We start from the raw sequence: 21,398 nt of genomic DNA, 5'->3' as shown, positions 1-21,398 counted from the left end.
CATGGAATGTTGCTACTATTGAGATTCTGTTGCTACTATTTGAGATTCTACATGGAATGTTAATGTTGCTATTCCACTAGCAACATTCTATGTAGAAGCCTGCCCTTGCAGATCAGCAACTCGGCCGCGCAGGCTTCTGTTTCTGTGAGTCTGACGTATATCAAGTCCCAGTTCCCTTTCCCCCTTTATAGATGTGTTAAAAATAGGAACAAATGCAAAACTGCAACTATCAGGCTCAAGGGTTAAGGAGAGGAATATGTAGAAGCTGAAAACCCAGGCCTAGATGCTCAAAATTCAGGTGCTGTAGAGAACAGCGCCAGAAAACACCAGACTAAACACCGAAGAAAAATGATCTCACAATGCTCAACACTGACAACATGCAAATTATATGCAAACTGTCAGCGTTGAGCATTGGAAGTTAAAGGGGGAGGAACGTGCCTGGCACATGCTCACAAGAACTGTGTGGTAGGGACAGCTCTTGTGCACATGCTCAGTGAAGAGGGAACAGCTGTGGTCTCTGGAGCAGAAAGTAAACCAGACAGCAAAAATGTAAAAATAAAGAAGTAAAAAAAAAAAAACCCCAAGACATAACACTGGAGACGACACCAGAAGCAAGTTGCAGAAACTGCAGAGCTGCCCACAGAGCTATAGCTTTCCAGTACCAGCAACCTCCCGCATCAGGAACTAGAGATCGGCAGGAGACCCCCGAGATTATGCAAGGATCAGCCAGGGGTGTAGCTAGGTGGGCCATTGGGGCATGGACCCCCACAGATTTAGCCCTGGCCCCCTCTACTTTTGACCCCCCCCCCCACGCCGCCGCCGACCCTCCCCTGCCACTTTCGACCCTCCCTCCCGCTGCCGCCCCTTCCCAGCTGCCACCACCACCAGATACCTTTGCTGGCGGGGGTCCCCAACCCCCGCCAGCTGAAGTCTTCTTCAGTGCCGGTCTCCGGCGCGTTCACTGATCTGTTTCTGTGAGTCCTGACTCCTGACGTCCTGCATGCATGTCCTCAGGAGTCAGGACTCAAAGAAACAGATCAGCAAAGGTGCCGGAGACCGGTGCTGAAGAAGACTTCGGCTGGCGGGGGTTGGGAACCCCCGCCAGCAAAGGTACCTGGCAGTAGCAGCGGGGCAGGGTCGGCGGCGGGCTAAAATGTGTCCCCACCACCACCTCGGGCTCTGAACCCTCTTCGTACCGAGGTCTTGCTATGCCCCTGGAATCAGCTGCCCCCATCCCTCCCTCTACTCCGGGAGACTCCTCTATAATTCTGCACACTCACCAGCATGATTGCTCGCAACCGTCATTAGGTTTTAGTCCATAGGGCGGGGTGGGGGGAGGGGGGGTTGCACACCATTTCTCTGAGCATTGGAGGGATTCACTAATGGCCTCTTTCACATCACATTTTAATACTAATCAGCTCGTTTGCACAGAATCTTCGATCGCTGTTTCCGTGAACGGTAAAAGCAGTGCCAAAACCTTTTGTACATTAGGCTCAGAATAATGTGCTCACTAAACTGGTTAAAACCAGTCTAATTGAAATGCTGCAAGCCCGGTTAGCTTCAAGCATTGGGGCCCCTGTCATTTAACCTGATGAGACGGTGTGTTGGCTTTTACCAATATGAAATCATATGAATACTGACACCTTTCTGCTCCAAAACCAAGACTCTTCGTATACCTGCTGGACAGGGCCGCCGAGAGCCGGAGCCGGGCCCCCCCACACCCGAGGTCGCCGCCCACCCGAGATCGCCGCCCACCTGAGATCGCCGGCCCCCCCCCCCCCGCTGCCCACCCACCCGAGGTCGCTGGGCCCCCTCCACCCGCTATCGGGCCGGGCCCTTGGAACTAACCTTAAGCCTCCTTTCACTTCGCAGCAAGCAGCGGCAGGGCAGACCTCTCCTCCTTCCTTCCGTGCCCCGCCCTTACGGACGTTACGTCAGGCGAGTGCGGGGCATGGAAGGAAGGAGTGGCCTGACCTGCTGCTGCTTGCTGCGAAGTGAAAGGAGGCTTAAGGTTAGTTCTGGGAGTGACGGAGGGCGGGCCAGGCGGCGACGGGCCCGGGCCCCGGGACTTTTGTCCCCCCTGTCCCCCCCCCCTCTCGGCGGCCCTGCTGCTGGACATTATACCAAGATACTGCTGGCTTCCATTCAGAGAAAAGTCCAATACAATGTCAGTGTACTGCTCTGAAAATGCAATTTATCTGGTTGAACCCGGCTTCTGTTTTGTCTCTTTAAAGCACAGAGCTCTCAGTAACTGAACCAGCCCAGGCAACTGTTCTTAATCTGACGTCACAGTACAATGCATTAACTAATTGAACAGAAAACTGAATTTCTTAAAATGTCCTTGCAGAGGTTCCTCTCCCTTTCACATTCGTGTTTAAAGGATGACAACTTGGAGTGGTTTTCAATGAATTTACAGATTAGGGTTTCCTAAATGACATTTCCTTAAAGGCCTCATCCAAAAAGATTTTAATGTAGAAGAAAAAGGCCTGCAGCAAAAAAAGCAAAGGAAAGCTGGTACCTGCATGGAACTACCTCATTGTGGTGACGACAATGGTAACAGATTTTGAGCAAGCCTGGGACAAGCAGAGACAGACTTGAATTTATACACAGGCCTGCTAGGCCTAGAAACATAACGGCAGATAAGAGTCAAACGGCCCATCCACAGCCATCACTATCTCCTCCTTTCCCTATGAGATCCCGTGTGCCTGTCTTTCTTAAATTCAAACACAGTCCTTGTCTCCACCACCTCCACCAAATGTCCACCCTTTCTATGAAAAAGCATTTCCTTAGATTACTCCATCCTATGTCCTCTCATTCCAGAGTTTTCCTTCATTTGAAAGAAGTTTACCTCCTGTACATTAATGCCACAGAGGTATTTAAATGTCTCTATCGTATCCCCTCTCTCCCGCCTTTCTTCCAAATTATACATATTGAGAGCCTTACGTCTGTCCCCATACACTTTACAACAGAGACCACTGACCAATTTTGTAGCCACCCTCTGGACCACCTCCATCCTGTTTATAGCTTTTCATAGGTGCGGTCTCCAGAATTGCATACAGTATTCTAAATGGGGCCTCACCAGAGACTTATTATACAACGGCACTATCACCTCTTTTCTTCTGCTGGCCATTCCTCTCCCTGTGCACCCAAACATCCTTCTGGCTTTGACTGTCACCTTTTCTACTTGTTTGGTCACCTTGAGATCATCTGACACAATCACCCTCTGCAGACATCTGCTCATATCCCCTCTTCCCTTTCCTTAGATCTCTAATCCCTCTTGCAGCAGCTCTGATCAATTTCCCATCCCACATGGGGTCTTCCTATTCCTCCTGATTCCCATTCCCCTTTCTACCCCCTACCTCCTGCAGCTTGAATAAGATCAGACAGTAATCAAGCTTTACTCACAGGCATCCCTGGACATCTGTGTAGAAGGTGGAGTCTGTGAAGTGATCCTTCCAGTCCTGGGGAGGCTAGTGGTTCGAGATCTTTTGGCTGGGATTGGAGGGGGGGGGGGGGGGAGAGAGGAGAAAGGAAGGAGTGATTTAAGGTCTGACATGAAAGGAGAAGGAAGTGATCCAAAACCCATGGGGAACAGTGGGGGGGGGGGGGGGGGGGGAGGTGATGATCTCATAGACAAGGAGGAGAGAAAAAGGGGACTGATCCAACGTTACTGTAATGGGGAAGGGAAGAGAAGAGACCTGCGGAGATGGGGATAGTGGGAACAGCAGGTCTACTCTGTTTCCCCGAAAGTAAGACATCCCCCGAAAATAAGACCTAGTACAGGTTTTCCTGAATTGGTAGATATAAGGCCTCCCCCTGAAAGTAAGACCTAGCAAATTTTTGTTGGAAAGCAGGGCCGCCGAGAGCCGGACAAGGCCGCCCCCCCCACCCGAGGTCGCCGGGCCCCCCCTCCACCCACCCTCCTTTGCTCCCGGAACTAACCTTAAACGCCTCCTTTCACCTTCGCAGCAAGCAGCAGCAGGGCAGACCTCTCCTTCCTTCCGTGCCCCGCCCTCGCGGACGTTACGTCAGGCGAGGGCGGGACACGGAAGGAAGGAGTGGCCTGCCCTGCTGCTGCTTGCTGCGAAGGTGAAAGGAGGCGTTTAAGGTTAGTTCCGGGAGCGATGGAGGGTGGGCGGGCCAACCCCGATCCATCCCCGATGTTTCCCCGAAAAATAAGACAGCCCCTAAAAATAAGGCCTAGCGCATTTTGGGGGGCAAAAATTAATATAAGACAGTGTCTTATTTTCGGGGAAACATGGTATCAAAAACCTATAGCCAGGGTCGCTGGAAGTGGTGGACAAGATGGGTGACTCTTCAGGGTGCCAAAGAGGCATATTTTCAAAGCATATTTCCAAGCCAGTATAGCTAGAAACCTTTTTTATTGCGATACCTCCCCAGCGGGTCCTTTTACTAAGGTGCGCCTAAGAATGGCCTGCGGTAGTGTAGGTGCATGTTTTTGTGCATGCACAGATCCATTTTTCAGCACGCCTGCAAAAAAAATGCCTTTTTTAAAATTCTTGCCGAAAATGGACTGCGGAAAAAATCAAAATTGGCGCGCGTTCATTTGGGTCTGAGACCTTACCGCCAGCCATTGACCTAGCGGTAAAGTCTCACGTGGTAACCGGGCAGTAATGACCTCCGTGTGTCAAATGCCACTTGGCGCGTGTCCGATACGTGCAATTTACTGCAAGAGCCACACGGTAGCCGGGCGGTAACTCCATTTTGGCGCACGTTGGGCGCTCATAGACGCTTACGCGGCTTAGTAAAAGGGCCCCCCCCCCCAAATCTACAACAAAGTCACTCTCTAGATCCTGTTGCAATCTGTTACAGACTTGTAACAAGGCCAGGATGAGAGAGATTCAGTTCGTGATTTACCTTCTAGGATCACTTCACGACATCTGTTCCCCCCCCCCACCACCACCACCACCAGTTCTCTCTCTTATTTGTTGCAATGCACAGTGAGTTATTTTCCCACACATTACAGAAAAAGATATTTGAAAAAGAATACGAATGGTGCTCATTTACGCATCGTTGCTGCCAGCAGCAACATTATCCCAGTGGCGTAGCCACAGGTGGGCCTGGGTGGGTCGGGGCCCACCCACTTAGAGCTCAGGCCCACCCAACAGTAGCACACATTTAATCGTAGCTGGTGGGGATCTGAAGCTCTGCCAGCTGAAGACTTCCCCCTGATGGTAACGAAAATGCTACTCTCCATTATACTGGCACCTGTGCATGCTCGGTTTTCAGCGCATGCCTACTTCAGACTGCCAAGGTGGAAAGAAGCATTTTCCTGCCAGCTGAGATATATTTTTTGGGGGGGAGAGAACACTTGGTGCCCACTCACTTCTTGCCTAGGTCCATCCAAAATCTGTTGCACCCCTGCATTATCCACGAGTGACACACAGATTCAGACCCTACATTAAAAATCTGAAGAGATGCGGTAGAAGGAATGAGCAGATTAATCGTCCCACTGGAGAAATCTTTCATGTCTTAATTCAAGCAGAAGCATCGTTGCTGTTATGATGACACTGCAAACTCCTCCTTTCGTTGGCAGATCTAGTCTTTCCTGACGGGAACAGCAATCACGCTAAGGAAAATTGTATTTCCTATGAAATGCCTTGCACGTTTCCTCCTGGAAAATGTCAGCCCGGGTCATAGTTAGTTTCAGTAGGTTTTCTGGTGTGTGTGGGGGGGGGAGTGAAGTTGTGTCCATAATAATTTAAGCCTCTGTTCTTATGGCTAGCAGTGCTTCAAAGCTGACTTTTGGGCTATGGAGATTAACTATTTCAGTGCAGGACATTTGTACAATCATTTCTTTATGTAATGACTAGTAAAAAAAAAAAAGCCCGTTTCTCATTGAAATGAAACGGGCGCTAGCAAGGTAATCACCTTCTGCCATTAATGTTTTTAAGGGAAGTTCCAGCGTCCCCCCTTCCCAGTTCCAGGGTCCCCCCTCCCTCCCTCCTTCCCTTTCTTCCAGTTCCAGGCCCCCCTCCCTCCAAATTTTAAAAGTCATCCTGACTTACCTCGTCGGGGTTACAGCGGCCGGCAGCAATGGTAAAAAGCCTGCAGGCTCGGCACTTACTTCAGTTTTCCCTTCTCTGTCTCTCAGCTCTGGTCCCACCCTTGCGGAAACAGGAAATGAGGGCGGGACCAGAGCTGAGAGACAGAGAAGAGAAAACTGAAGTGCCGAGCCCGCACGCTTTTCACCGCGCGAGCTAAGTCAGGATGACTTTTTAAATTCGGAGGGAGGGGGCCTGGAACTGGAAGGGAGGGGGGACGGACGACGACCCTGGAACTCGGAGGGAGGGAACGAACTTCCGGTGGGCGGGGCAGTGATCGTGAGTGCGATTACGAACCCTACAAACACTACACAGCTTCACTGCCATGGAGTCAGCTTCAGAACGTTGGAGGTGCGAATTATTATATTAGAAGATGTCTTATATTCCCACACATCATGCTGTTTGATTCTTGGTCTTCTTTTCATTTGGCTTCCCAACAAAAATTATTTACAGAATTCAAGGAAGTCTGAGATGAGCACAGAGAGGATTCCTAGTATAGCTGGTATTACTACTAATCATTTCTACAGTGCTACTGGTTGTACACATTATATGCAGGTACTTTCTCTGTCCCTATAGGGCTCACAATCTAAGCTTTTTGAAGCTGAGGCAATGGAGGGTTAAGTGACTTGCCCAAAGTCAGAAGGAGCTGCAGTGGGAATGGAACCCAGGTTGCCAGGATCAAAGCCCGCTGCACTAACCATTAGGCTACTCCTCCACTCCGCTGGTCTCCTCAATTTAGTAGGACTGAGGGTGACCCCAAAGGTGGCTACACTCAGTAATTTTTGTATCTATGGCTATAACTTTAAAAACTCCTCCACCAAAGAAAAAGGGTCCCTACTACTTATTTCTATAGCGCTACTAGACGTACGCAGCGCTGTACACTTGAACATGAAGAGACAGTCCCTGCTTGACAGAGCTTACAATCTAACTAGGATAGACAAACAGGTCAAATAAGGGATAAGGACGAAGAGTAGCAAGATTCTAGAATCCGTGCAGAATTCCAAAGTAGCAAGATTCCGGAATCCCGAAGACTACTACTACTTATCATTTCTATAGCGCTTCTAGACGTACGCAGCGCTGTACACTTGAACATGAAGAGACAGTCCCTGCTCGGCAGACCTTACAGTCTAATTAGGACAGACAAACAGGACAAACAAGAGATAAGGACAAAGGGTAACAAGATTCCGGAATCCCAAAGAGTAGCAAGATTCCGGAACCCAAAGAATAGCTCTGCTGCTGCCTGCAGCACTTCCACACGGAGGTGAGAGGCACTGTCAGGTCAGTGCAGGGGGTCCGATGAGGAGGGGGGAGGGAGCGGCGGCGGGGATGGGGGGGAGGGTGGTGCGCGCGATGTTCGTTTCCAGACGGCAGCGTCCGACAGTGACTCTGACTCTGTTTCCCTCTCTGTTCTGCCCTCTGACGTCATCACGTCTTGACGCGAGGGCAGGACAGAGAGGGAAGTCTCTACTGCGCATTGCAGGTGAGTCGGTCACTTGCCATTTATATGTTTGATTTATTCGCTGCATTTGTATCCCACATTTCCCCACCTATTTGCAGGCTCAACGCGGCTTGCAATATGTTACGACGACATTCACATTAATGGAATAAGAATTTCAGAATACAGATTCAGATAAGGTGCATAAGAATATCACGGCAATCATACTGACGGAATAAGAAATTCAGAACTATAACAAAGAGATACGCAAGAATATCATGTAGAATTAGGAGTGTATAAATACATAAACGTAACATAATGATATCAGGACACGATATAATATACAATGATGAGGATGTGATTAAAATAAACAAGTTAGAAGAGATCCAAAATAGTTGTATCTGATGATGTAATTTAGGAGTCAGATCGTTACGGGGGATCATTTTTGTACGCCTTTTTGAACAAGTAAGTCTTTAGTAACTTTCGGAAGGTTGTCAGGTCGTGTGTTTGTTTTTATGGCGATCGGTAGTTCATTCCATAGTTGTGTGCAGCTGTATGAGAAGCTAGATGCGTGTATAGATTTGTTTTTAAGTCCTCTGCAGTTGGGGTAATAGAGGCTATAGTTTTCTAGCTGGCTGATACTAGACAATTGCGTTTTTGGAAGTAATTCCAGCTGGTGAAAATGCTGCTTTATTTCAGCAGTGCAATAGCAGATAACAGTTTATCAGCATTATATCAGCGTTAATGAAAATAAAAACACGTTCCAACTGTCTGCTACACCTAAGTCTTCCAGTGGACAGACAGTTGGACTATGTTCCTGAGAAGGAAAGGTAGCAATTATTGGTCTTCCGTGATCATTTAGGGGGTCGTTTACCAACAATATACCCTAATAGCGTAAGTACACACAGTGACGTACCAAGGGGGGCGGTGGGGGCGGTCTGCCCCGGGTGCACGCCGCTGGGGGGGGGGGGGGTGCCGCGCGCCTGTCTGCTCCGCTTGTTCTATGCTCCCTCTGCCCCAGAACAGGTTACTTCCTGTTCCGGGGCAGAGGGAGCATGGAACGAGCAAAGCCGACAGGCGCGCGGCACCCCCCCCCCCCCAACAGGTAAAAATGCACCTGGGGGGTGTCCTTTTGCCGGGGGGGGCGCACTGCACCCGGGGGGGGGTGCATCGGCGATCCGCCGTGGGTGTCAGCCACCCTAGGAACGCCACTGAGTACACACTGTTACTAAATGATCCTGTTTCTGTATATGATGAAACAGAAATCACAAGCAGACAAGAATGCTGATAGGCCATCCTGGAAGGGTCATTCTCTTCTTCACTGGGATCCATGACAGTTGCTGATTTGGGGGAGCAAAAAAACAATGTACAACAAATCCACCTTTATCATAAAACAATGAAACTGTGTTAAGGAAAATACCCTGGGACAGCCTGTGGATCTTGTAGAGTGTTAAGCAATGTCAAGCAGAGGACCTAGGTTTGATTTAGGGGTGTGCATAGCGACATAATCTGGTCCCCATCCCCAGTCCATTCTTTTCCATCCTCATCACATTCCTACGTCCCCTCATCATCCCCACAGTTTTCTTTCCCACCACTGTACCTTTCCCGCATTTCAAAGATCTTGTAAATCAAACAAAACATAAAATGGATAAGTACATAAGTGTTGCCATACCGGGACAGACCAAAGGTCCATCGAGCAGGGGCGTAGCCAGGCACCCAATTTTGGGTGGGCCTGGGCCCAAGATGGGTGGGCAGAAGAACCCCACCTCATCCCATAGGTGATTTGGTCTCTCCTCTCGCCTGCATTCCATATGGTCTCTCAAATATCCCTCCTCTCCTGCACACCTTTTACATTTCAGATTTTTACCGGCAGTGAGGAGCAACTAATACACACTACTCATGTAGGCCCCGCATCCTTCCCACTGATGCAGCTTCCTGTTTCCGCATAGGCAGGAATACGTCAGAGGGAAGGCTGTGGGGCCGGTGTAAGCAGTTTGTAGCAGTCGTTGCTTCCTGCAGGCAAAGATCTGCTATTTATAAGGTATGCATGATTGACAGCTTGGGAATCTCTGCTAGCCACATCATAGGTGTGCTGCTACTGGTGGGCCTGAGCTCAAAGTGGGTGGGCCTGGGCCCACCCAAGCCCACCCTTGGCTACGCCACTGCCATCGAGCCCGGCATCCTGTTTCCAACAGTGGCCAATCCAGGTCACAAATACCCGGCAAGATCCCAAAAAAGTACAAAACATTTTATACTGCTTATCCCAGAAATAGTGGATTTTCCCCAAGTCCATTTAATAACGGACAATGGACTTTTCCTTTAGGAAGCCATCCAAACCTTTTTAAAACTCTGCTAAGCTAACCGCCTTTACCGCATTCTCTGGCAACAAATTCCAGAGTTTAATTACATGTTGAGTGAAGAAACATTTTCTCCAATTCGTTTTAAATGTACTACATTGTAGCTTTATCGCATGCCCCCGAGTCCTAGTATTTTTGGTCCATCATTTCAAACTATGTGAAAAAAAAATCTGTGTTCTTAAAAAAATATCTCCAGGAAGATATTTGTTGTGTGTTGTGTTGTGTTGTGTGGGGGGGGGGGGGGGGGAGCTAAAATACCAAGTCTGGCTACGCCTCCGCTCCTGGCGCTAGACGCCAGCTCCAGTTCTGATTGAAATTAGAAAGCCAAGGGGTAGGAGAAAACTGCCAGATCAAAATAGAAAAAGACAAAAAAAAAAAGTTGCAAAGCATATTTTGTGGCCATTTTGACAGGGACCCAGTCAGATTTATGTCAACATCATGGAGTTTTTTCATATGCTACCTCTTTGCAGTTCTAAACGGGAAACAATCAACAAGTAGCCGGAAATGTCATCTGGGAATTACACTAAATAAATCAAACATTGTGTCAAAATCTTAAAAGTACATATTTCTTAGAAAGAAAAGCTTTAATTTTCTTTCTATATAAAAGATAGAAGGGTGATGTAGAGAATAACCCTGCAATATCTTTCCACATTCTAGCAGTCTGAACAGCCAGGGTTTTCTCGAAAGCTAACAGTCTCCTCTTTCCCTTAACAGAAAGAAAAGTAAAATAATTATCAGTGTCACAACGCCTTGATCTAAGAGTGGTTGCAAAATGAGAATGACAGAGAAAATAACTGGGAACCAAACCTTGGAGGGATTTAAAAAGAAAAAACAGGCCAGTTTAAAGATAATTCTTGCTTCAATTGGTAACCAATGAAGTCTAGTATATTAATGAGTAACACTATCGTATTTAGAAAGGCCAAGTCCCTTAGAATATTAGAACATTTAAATTGGTGAGACTTATTTAAAAAAAAACACACTTTAAGCAATTCTGCAATGACCGGAGCTGGCAGTTTACCCATATCTGTCCTCTAAGCATTGTGAATAATAATCTCTCTGGGTTTCTATGGGGTTTTTTTCCCATCAGCTTCGCTCCCCATTAGTTTCATGGCTCTCTTCCCACAGACAGTAATAACGAGGGTGCAGCCATGAGACTGACTCAAAGTGCTAATGGAAAGAGCCTGATGGATGTCGCCAACTGTGTGCATCAATGGTGGTGCTCGTTAACCTATGAAGGGCAAACAAAAAATGTGAATGCCAAAGGTTTGAGCCTATTAAAAAGGTCCAGTCAACGTGCATTAGTAGCAGTACTGAGGGGCCAATGATCGGAAGCAAACATGGGTGCTAGGGGCTATTAGCACCATACTAACATCGCATTTGCTCCCACCCCATGATCAGAGCCGGTGAACACGTAAAACAACGCACTCGCCGGCTCTGACCGCAAGTAGCATGCAAATGCATGCTAAGCAGGGCATTAACTATTCCTCTCCAATGATCAGTGGGCAGCTTGCCAAACAACAGCGCTGCTACTGCGGCAAATCCTATGCCAGCTTGGAGCTAGCATTAGGGATTACAGAGCATTGGGGAGGAATGTGGAGCCCTATCCAGAATGCCTCTGCATGCTAGCAGGCCTCCCCATCTCACCCCCGGGCAGACCCGACACAACCTGACCAACCCTCCCCCCAACAGAAGACTCGACCAGACCCCCCATCAGAAGACACCCAACCCCCTGACAGAAGACCTTCCCACCCCCCACAGAAGAGAGGGCTGGCGGTCCGGTGGACCTGCAGCCCTCTAGCCCCCCCCCCCCCCGGTGGTCTAGCGCCCCCTGAACCCCCTGTATCTTTAAATGATGAAGGAGAGAGTAGCACTCCCTCCTCCTTCCAGCGCTGCCTCCAAAATGGTGGCGCACTGCCCTGCCATATAAGGGAGAAACACCCTTATATGGTAAGAAAGCCCCACCCAGCACATCCCAGGATGTATTGGGCAGGGCGCCACCATTTTGGAGGTGGTGCTGGAAGGAGTGCTACTCCCTCCTCTGGGGGGGGGGGGGTTGGGGAGCACAAGACCACCAGGGGGTGGCACTAGACCACCAGGGTGGAGGTCTGGAGGTCCTCTAGCCATCTGTCACACAACTTCTACAGAAGGATTGTGCCAAGTACCCATGATCAAAGCTAATAGCACGCATAAATTTATATGCTATTAGCGTTATTTCCCTGTGCTGTTCTGGCGCTAATTTTACAGTGCGTGGAAATTGATCATTGGGGCCTGAATGTTTAAGCTACTACATAAGGTCTCAAGACAGAAACTTACGGACTGATGCTCAAAACCTAATGCTGGCGCAAGAGGCAATTAGCGCTGGACTAAAGCCAGCGTTAGTAAGCACAGAATGTTCAAATGGCTCTAGTGCAGGAGACAATGAGGGGCATAATTGAACGGGGCGCCCAAGTTTTCCTGAGGGCATCCTCGCAGGACATCCCCGCGAAGGGACAGGGAAGCATGTATTATCAAAACAAGATGGGCGTCCATCTTTCATTTCGATAATACGGTCGGGGACGCCCAAATCTCAACATTTAGGTCGACCTTAGAGATGGTCGACCTAAATGTTGAGATAGTCGACCATAGAGATGGTCGTCCCCGATTTTTGGCAATAATGGAAACCGAGGACCCCCATCTCAAAAATGACCAAATCCAACTCATTTGGTCGTGGGAGGAGCCAATTATCACCAATTATTGGTTAATGCCAAATAGAGCTTAATTTAACAATTAAATTATGCACCTGCCATTAATCTATAACCTGAACACACAAATTTATGCAGTAGCCCCCAGATTCTACAAAGGGTGTCCAAAATTAGTTAATAGGCTCCAATGATTTAATTATTGGAGTTAACACTAATTATGATTTGGGTGCTAATCTGTCTGCGCACCATTCTGTAATAATGGGGACCTTACATGGATCACACCCAACTCAAAAGGGGGTGTGGCCACGGGAGGGGCAAGGGTGGGGAAGAATCCAAGATTGAGGGATTCACTGGTTCAAAAAGGCAATCTTTATTGAAACAACTCAAATGACTTGACATGAGTCGTTTGCGTTGTTTTAATAAAGATCACCTTTCTGAATGAGCCTATCTACTCTACTCCTTGGATTCTCTCTTGCTGACGCATGTAGGGACTGATCGTTCCTCCACTTTGTAGGGGCATGGGTGGGTCAGGGGCATTCATAAAAAATGTGCACTGTGTTACAGAGCAGTATGCCAAGCTTGCACACCAGGATTTATGTCAGATTTCAACTGGTGCAAGTCCTCGCCCCCAATGTTGAGCGTGTAATTTAGCACTCAACGCTAAAGAGTGCTCATCCCGGAGTGCCCTTGGTAGAACAATGTTGAGTGTTCATTTTTATCAGCAACATTTATACAAATTCCCCCTAAGTGTGAAAACGTGCGCACAGGTTTATAGAATTAGGAGAATGGTGACCAGCACTGAATATCTGGATAAGATGGTCAGTGGTAGAACTTAACGTGCACAGTGGCAATATCTGGATAACTTGCCCAGATCATTTATTGCCTCTATCTATCTAGATAAGTTACAGGCCCACCCAGGATTCATCTACATTCCACCCTGGCACTCTCCACATAGTGCTGAGGATATTTAAAAGCCCTCTCCAGACCTGATCTTTCTGCGTGCAAAGAATTTTTTTCTTGATCAATCAATCAATATTGAAAAGAAATCTAGGGCACATGTAAAAGTTTCTCCTGCTTTTCTGTGCTAAGATCATCAGTGAAATACCATAAATGTCTATTATGTGCTGACAAGCTGTGTACCCGCCATAGTGTTACTTAAGCACTGTCCCTAACCGCCCAGCTGCGACAACCCTTCCCTAACCCCGGGTGGGTGGGCTGGGTCAGCTCTTTCCACCCCGCTGCTCCCTGCTCACAATGACCCCTCCTCCTATGAGCAGCTCCCCTTTATGACCTTCCCCTTTTCCCCCTCCCTTCTTTTAACCCTTTCCTTACCAACTAACTCCCAACCTCCTGCCTTCCTTCCACATCACCCCCCCCCCCCCCCCTTTCCTCATCCTACCCTTTGTTGGCCTTCAGCTCAGTTGTGTCCAGCCTTTCCTAATCGGATTGGCCTCTTTCTGAACTGGGGCATTCAGCACTAACTCCAGGGCCTCTGAAGTAGACCCAGGGAGGGCTAGTGCTGGGCAGACTTATACGGTCTGTGCCCTGAAAAAGACAGGTACAAATCAAGGTAAGGTATACACAAAAAGTAGCACATATGAGTTTATTTTGTTGGGCAGACTGGATGGACCATGCAGGTCTTTTTCTGCCGTCATCTACTATGTTACTATGTAAATGTCTTACCCATATACCCCTCTTTTACTAAGCCATGCTAGCGGCTGCCGTGCACTAATGCTGACACAGCCCATTCGCTTTGACTGGGCTGTGTTGACATCGCTGCACAGCTTAGTAAACAGAGGGGAACATCTTGGCCAACAGACTATGCTTAGATGCATTACAGCAGTGTTTTCCCCCCAAGTCCAGTCCTGGAGAACCCCTGGCCAGTCACGTTTTCAGGATATCCACAATGAATATGCATGGGCTGGATTTGTATACACTGCCTACACTGCCTCTTTCATGCATATTCATTGTGGATATCCTGAAAACCAGACTGGCAAGGGGTTCTCCAGGACCGGACTGGGGGAAACACTGCATTACAGGATTCTTTCCCATCTATAACGTTTGCCGCAGTGTGGTGATGAGTTACCCACCCATCACTTGATTTGCTGTGGACTGTGATTTGCAAGATTGCTGATGTAACCAAGGTGCCAGTAAATGACCTGATAATATTGCTCTGTGTCATCCTTTTTAAGAGATTGGATTATTGATAAAGAATAAAGAAAGGAAAAAGAAGAGCAGAATGTGGGGCTACAACTTCAGATTAAAGGCAAACATCGCCATTACCATAACAGAGAGGAGGACTTATATGAATTTTCTTCCATGCTGGCTATTATGGTATCATTCATATTCTAATGACATTTATCATATTTCTGTTGTATAATTGTTTTATAGTGCTGTTAAAAATTTATGTTTTGAATAACATTAGTAAGCCATTATTAAAATGGACTTGGGAAAAGCAGCTTAAATTTTATTGTATTATTTTGGGATCTTGCCAGGTACTTGTGACCTGGATTGACCAATGTTGGAAAACAGGATACTGGGCTTGATGGACCTTTGGTCTGTCCCAGTATGGCAACACTTATGTACTTACGTACTATTATTAGGATTCAATTTACCATCTCCAAGTTTACCTCATTGATTGTATCATGTTTATATTTGATCATTTTACTATTTTTTATATTATTAAGGAAATTTAAGTTTTATATCAAGCTGTACCTTCTGTACACCCCTTTGGGTGAATCTCTACCTCTTCCTAAAGGTAGTTAATAAATCCCAATAAGTGGAATAAATAAATAAATAAAAGTAACAATCTATTGTTTCCCTGTACTACTCTCATAGTAACATAGTAAGTGACGGCAGATAAAGACCTGAATGGTCCATCCAATCTGCCCGTCACATTCATTATCAATTCAAGATTAAATCAGCAATGAGCGTGATATTATATACTTGATCATGGTCTTTCGTTGGTGCTTCTGGGACATAGACCGTAGATGTCCACCCAGCATTGTCCATATGTTCCAACTATGCTCCAAAATACAATTAAGCCGTTCATACCAATCTTTCCTTTTCCAATGTTCCACTTATTGAATTCTCATTAAAAGTAGCAGATAATATTAGATATGGATAGATATGCGATATCAACAAATGTCAAAGAGAACTTCCAGACACTAGCCCAATTTATAACAAAGAGATCACTTACGAGGAGCATTAGTTCCTCTATGCATTCAGAGGTTGACCTCTTTCAGCAACCAACCAATGAAGGCATCAAGTAGCAACTCTTCTGAAAGATGATGACACCTACCTACCAAAATTTAACAAACCACTATTTCATTTGTCATAAGCCGGAGCTCCATTGGAGGGGTCATCTTTATATGGGAACATATTTCCTGCTGTCCTCAGAGAACATCTGTTATAGGTGAGTAGCTTCACTTTATCTGAATCATGGGCGTAGCCAGACCTCGAAGGGAGGGGGGGCCAGAGCCCAAGGTAGGAGCACATATTTTGGCCTCCTCCCCACCATCACCCTCCCGCCGCCACTTCTGCCCCCCCCCCCTGTGGTCTATACCGCCTCCCCACCACTGTCCTCCTGCCGCCGCTTCCCCACCACCACTGCGAAGGTACCTTGGCTGGCGGGGGTCCCCAACCCCCACCAGGTAAAGCGTTTGTCCCGCACTGGTCTCACATTGCCTGGCGCCCTGTTCTGTTTTCATCGTTTTAATGAAACTGAGCATGCTCAGTTTCATTAAAACGAGCATGCACAGCAAGCTACTGAAAACAGGACAGGGCACCAGGCAATGCGAGACTAGCGCAGGACAAACACTTTAGCTGGCAGGAGTTGGGACCCCTGCCAGCCAAACCAGGAGCCTAGAGCCAATTTGGGGGAGCCAGGCCCCCGTGGCCAACGGTAGGTACGCTACTGATCTAATGTGTGCCTATTAGGTATTTCATTGGTATTATTTTATCATATCTGTTATTTGAATGTTCTTCTATGCTGTATTTTATAGTATCACAAGCCATTGAGCCCATTAAAACGGGCAAGAAAGCGGTCGGAGCAATGCCAGGTGCAGCCGAGCCCCCGCCTAGGAAAGCCACCCCGGGGGATGGTGGCAGAGGAAAGCGCCCGGGTCACAGCAGCAGCGGTGGCAGCAGCTCATCGTACCTGTTGGAGACGGAGTGCGCCTCGGAGCTGCTGTCGGACAGTGCTCGCCAGTCAACGTTGGAACTTGGAAGAGATTTGTGACATACCATGCATGCACGGCACGTCGGTCACTCTTCATTTATATAGTAGGATTTGTATTGTACTGACATTTATTATATTTCTGTTATTGTTATGGGATTGTTCTACCGTGTTATTAAATGGAGTATATTTCTGATACTGTTTCATGTTAGTCCTATTACTAGGTTTCAATTTGCCATTTCCAAGTTTATACTTATATTTTGTCATTTTACTATTGTTATGCTGTTAATAAAATACAGTAGTAAGTTTTATGTTAAACTGTACCTTCTGTACACCACCCAGGAGCGGACTGACCATACAGGCAACTGGGCAGTTCCCAAGGGTCCAGAGGTTCTGGAGGTCCCAGAGCTGCTCTCCCCTCCCAAGCCTCAGTGGGTCCTCTCCAGGCCTACCTTGAAGGGCCCTGGCGGTCTGGGGGCCTCTTTAGGGGTAGGAAAGAACCCCACTCTTTTCTGCCCAGTGCCACTGCTCTTCTTAGCGCTGCCGCACCTTCAAAATGGCTGCTGAGACTGCCGAGACCCGCAAGACTACCGCAGGACGTCTCAGCAGCCATTAAGAAGCAGCAGCAGCACTGGATGGAGCAGTGGCAGTGGGCAGAAAAGAGTGGGGTTCATTCCTGCCCCCAAAGAGGCCACTACATCATCAGCGCCCTTCAAGGTAGGCCTGGGGAAGGCCCACTGAGGCTAGGAGGGGCTGTAGCGTACAGGGAAGGTTCTGGAAATAAAAGGTGGGGGCTGTATTGTGCAGGAGGGGGGGGGCCTGGAAACAAAGGCGAAAGGTGGGAGGTGGGGGTGGCGGAGGTCTCAATGATCTTTACTGCCCAGGGGCCTAGATCACTGTCAGTCCACCCCTGACACCACTTTAGATGAATCTCTTCATGAAGGCAATTAATACACCCCATTAAATAACATAAATAAAATAGAAGCTATCTGCTCTGGATATAAATTTATGACCTTAAGTGCAAAGCCCATCACAAGCATGTTCGCTATAGATATTGAAAACCAAATTGGTTCAAATCTCACTAATGCCCCTTGTGATATTGAGCAAGTCTCTTAACCCTCCATTGCCTCAAGTCCACGTGAGCCCTCCAGAGACCGGGGAAAGTACATTCAGCTACTACTGAAAAAGTGTGAACTAAATCCATAAATGCCTAAATCCTTTTACTGGCTGAGCAACAGAAAGCAAGTACTTGACTTTTAAACCTTCAGGGACGGAGTGCTTCAGAGTTCCTCTGAACTTAGTTTCAGACGCTTTCCAAAATATTTGGCCAATCAGGTGCAGTAGAAAATCTTTTTTGTTGGGGAGCGGGGGTGGGAGCAAACCAACCAATTTCTAGCCCATCCCCCAAGCTCTTTAGTTGCTGATTCTGTATTGGAGAAAATATTGGTTGGGTTATGGCCCCTCTGTGTCCCCCCCCCCCGCCCCGCCCCATTCTGCTGCCTATGGTTAAATTTTGCAGTGTTAAAAGTAGTTTCAAACGTTTCAAAATCATTTGATAAAGAAAACTCAGTTCAACAAGTAAAGAATGGCTGCCTTCCCTTTATCTCAGGTACAACTTAGATTGCAAATCCAGGTGGCCAGGGAAGTAACTTCTGCACCTGATTGTTACTTACCTTGACCTGGAATTTTAGAAAGGGCAGTAATTAATCTCCAAATTCTAAATCTCTGACAGTACAGCCCCCCCCCCCCCCCCCCCCCCCAGAAGTACCGACCGTCACACAACAGAGATGCCTGTTGGTTGATCAGGGCATTCTCATTAACCTTCATTTCTTAAATTCTGGAACGCGCTGATGCGCAACTTAAAATCGATCTATGAACTAACTGACTTCCGCAAACTATTGAAGACCCATCTATTTAACAAGGCATACCACAAAGACCAACAAACGTGAACTACATTACATATATCCAGCACTGTCTTGAATATTTGCTGTTATACTAATATCATGCTTTATCATTATCATGTACCCAAAATCCTCTGTAAGTGCTGGGCAGACTTATACGGTCTGTGCCAGAGCCGGTGGTGGGAGGTGGGGCTGGTGGTTGGGAGGCGGGGATAGTGCTGGGCAGACTTATAGGGTCTGTGCCCTGAAAAAGACAGGTACAAATCAAGGTAAGGTATACACAAAAATGGCACATGTGAGTTTATCTTGTTGTCGAAAACAGCGAAGATGACGCAAAAAAAGAAAAAATGAAAAAAAAATTTAAAAACAACAAAGAACAAAAAAACAAGCAGATAAAAAATAAAATCAAAAACAGATGACACAAAAATAATAATAAAGCTATGAATTTATTGAGTCATATCACCTCAATAAATTCATAGCTTTATTATTATTTTTGTGTCATCTGTTTTTGATTTTATTTTTTATCTGCTTGTTTTTTTGTTTTGTTGTTTTTTCTTTTTCTTTTTTAATTTTTTTTAAATTTTTTTCTTTTTTGCGTTATCTTCGCTGTTTTCGATAACTGTTGTTTTTTTTGCGAAGACCGGTTTCTTCTTTGTTTTGGATAGTATATCTTGTTGGGCAGACTGGATGGACCGTGCAGGTCTTTTTCTGCCGTCATCTACTATGTTACTATGTTTATTTCTTATACATCTCCACTATTCATGATGTACTGTAAGCCACATTGAGCCTGCAAAGAGGTGGGAAAATGTGGGATACAAATGCAATAAATAAATCGAATGACTCAAACACAGGTAGAACAGCTAGAAAACTCTTCATGGTCTCCACTTTTACTCAACTTCCAGGAATAAAACGTTGCTTAAGCATCATTCATACAGCAAAGCAACTGAACACGCTACCCAGAGGTGAAATTGGCCAATTACACGCTTAAAATATACACATTTCAAAATCCCAAAATGGAGTTTAATTTGTTTTCTTCTTTGCAGACGATAATTAATCGATAAACTCGTCCTGTCATTCTTACCTGACTCCATGAGCTGACACTGCTGTCCAAAGACTTGGGAGAAGGTGACAGGCCCACTTCCGGAGCTGGAGGTCGCAGACGTGTCCATTGCTCTCCTGGGCTCTTTTGTATTAGTCATGTGTCATCGTGTAATACTTGTGAAAAACAAAAGGGTTCACCACCATTTGCAGTCCAGTGACGAAAGATCACAGATTCGCGTATTGCCCAGTTTGTGAGGTTTTTTTCGCCGTTCCTGCGCTGGGGGAGGACACAGGGCTTCTGATGTCTCTTTCCTGTGACAGCCCCAAGATCGAGGGGCAAATTTAACCACAGTATCTACGTCCCGGTGGCAGTGCAGCTGAGGAATTACAGTTATCACCGGTGTAAAGTGTAAGACATTTCACTGTTTTGATGGTGCACTGATTGGTCTCACAAGACGTCCTACGCTCCCCCCAATCGTTAGCAGCTGGACAGGTAGGACAGTGACCCTTGCAGCAACTTCGGACTGCAGAACCCAGGGCTATTTTTTTTCCCCCAGATCAGCCGTCTGTGAGCTCCATATCCACGCAGAAAACGGAATTCCTTTGCAGCTGGCAAAAAGAATAATATTGATCGCTAGATAATATGATTGGTTTCCAATTGGTCTGATCCTCGGTTTCCTTTGCCTGCCTCTCTCCAGCACCCCACCCCCCCCCCACCCCTTCCTGGCTCTCTAAATCCAGCAAAGCAGCCTGCAGCGTTCACTCCGTTCTCTCACTGGTTTTCTCCTTGATCCCTCACTACGAATCTGTTTGTTAAGGAAGCCAGAGCAGGAAGCGTGTGCAGGCTCGGTTAAACAATGTCTCTTCTCCCTGTCTGACCTGCTGCTGCAATGGGGGGGCTCCTTTGGTGATGCATCGGCTGCTACTCTGAAAAAAAAAGGCATTATCCGGAGGTACAAGGAAATGCTAAGTCAGCCAGGCTGGAGGAGCAAGCTGGCGCTTTAACCCTTTCAGCCCTGTACAGAGGATATCCAGTAGGCCCACAATTAAAACAACGGTGAACGATGCCCTAATGAACAGTCCTCGGTCACTCTCTTTCACCTTTTCTGAAAGATCTACTACAGCCCTGTACAGGCACTTTCTCTCTGTCCTTAGGGAGCTTACAATATAAGTTGTTTTTTTTTGTTTTTTTTTTTTGTACCTGGGGTAATGGAGGGTTAAGTGATTTGCCCAAGGTCACAAGGAATCTCGAAAAAAATATAGGGCCAGATTCCTATATATGGCGCTCAAAATTATATGCACAAATTTGGGCATGTGCCCAATTTACATATGCAATTTAATTGGTTAACTAGCCAATTGGCGCTAATTGGGTGCTAGCAACCAATTTTGGGCATTAATTGGCAAAAATTTAGATTTATGCACACGTTGCAAATCACTATTTTATAAAGATACATATGTAAATCCTATAGCGTGCAACTATAGCTATAGGAGGGGCATGGGCAGGTCAGAGGCATTCACTAGAGATGTGCGCAGTATTATGGAATTGGGGGAATCTGCTTCTAACTTACACATCAGGATTTACACCAGAGTTTAGTTGCTGTAAATGCTCACACCTAGAAGTTGGGCACGGATCCGGGAAGTACGCACTAGTCTATAAACGTTGCCTAACTCGGAGCACCATTTATAGAATAGCACATCGGTATGCTTGACAGGTCCAGAAGAACCCTGATGATCGAAGCTA

General features: G+C 46.9%; 1 protein-coding gene across 2 annotated transcripts in view; it reads right to left on the bottom strand.

Moving 5' to 3' along the window:
- KAZN (kazrin, periplakin interacting protein) overlaps window positions 1–20,571 on the bottom strand; it is a 911,287-nt gene extending 890,716 nt beyond the window's left edge. For both annotated transcript variants that reach the window (XM_030186259.1, XM_030186260.1), the window contains exon 1: window positions 19,698–20,571. In XM_030186259.1, coding sequence (XP_030042119.1) covers window positions 19,698–19,815 — 118 coding nt within the window. In that variant the 5' untranslated portion in view covers window positions 19,816–20,571. The remainder of the gene's footprint in view (window positions 1–19,697) is intronic.
- Between the last annotated feature and the right edge of the window lie 827 nt (window positions 20,572–21,398).

The sequence above is a fragment of the Microcaecilia unicolor genome, chromosome 13 (genome assembly GCF_901765095.1).
Source record: "Microcaecilia unicolor chromosome 13, aMicUni1.1, whole genome shotgun sequence".
Lineage (NCBI taxonomy): Eukaryota > Metazoa > Chordata > Amphibia > Gymnophiona > Siphonopidae > Microcaecilia > Microcaecilia unicolor.
This window is presented reverse-complemented; position numbering and strand designations above follow the sequence as displayed.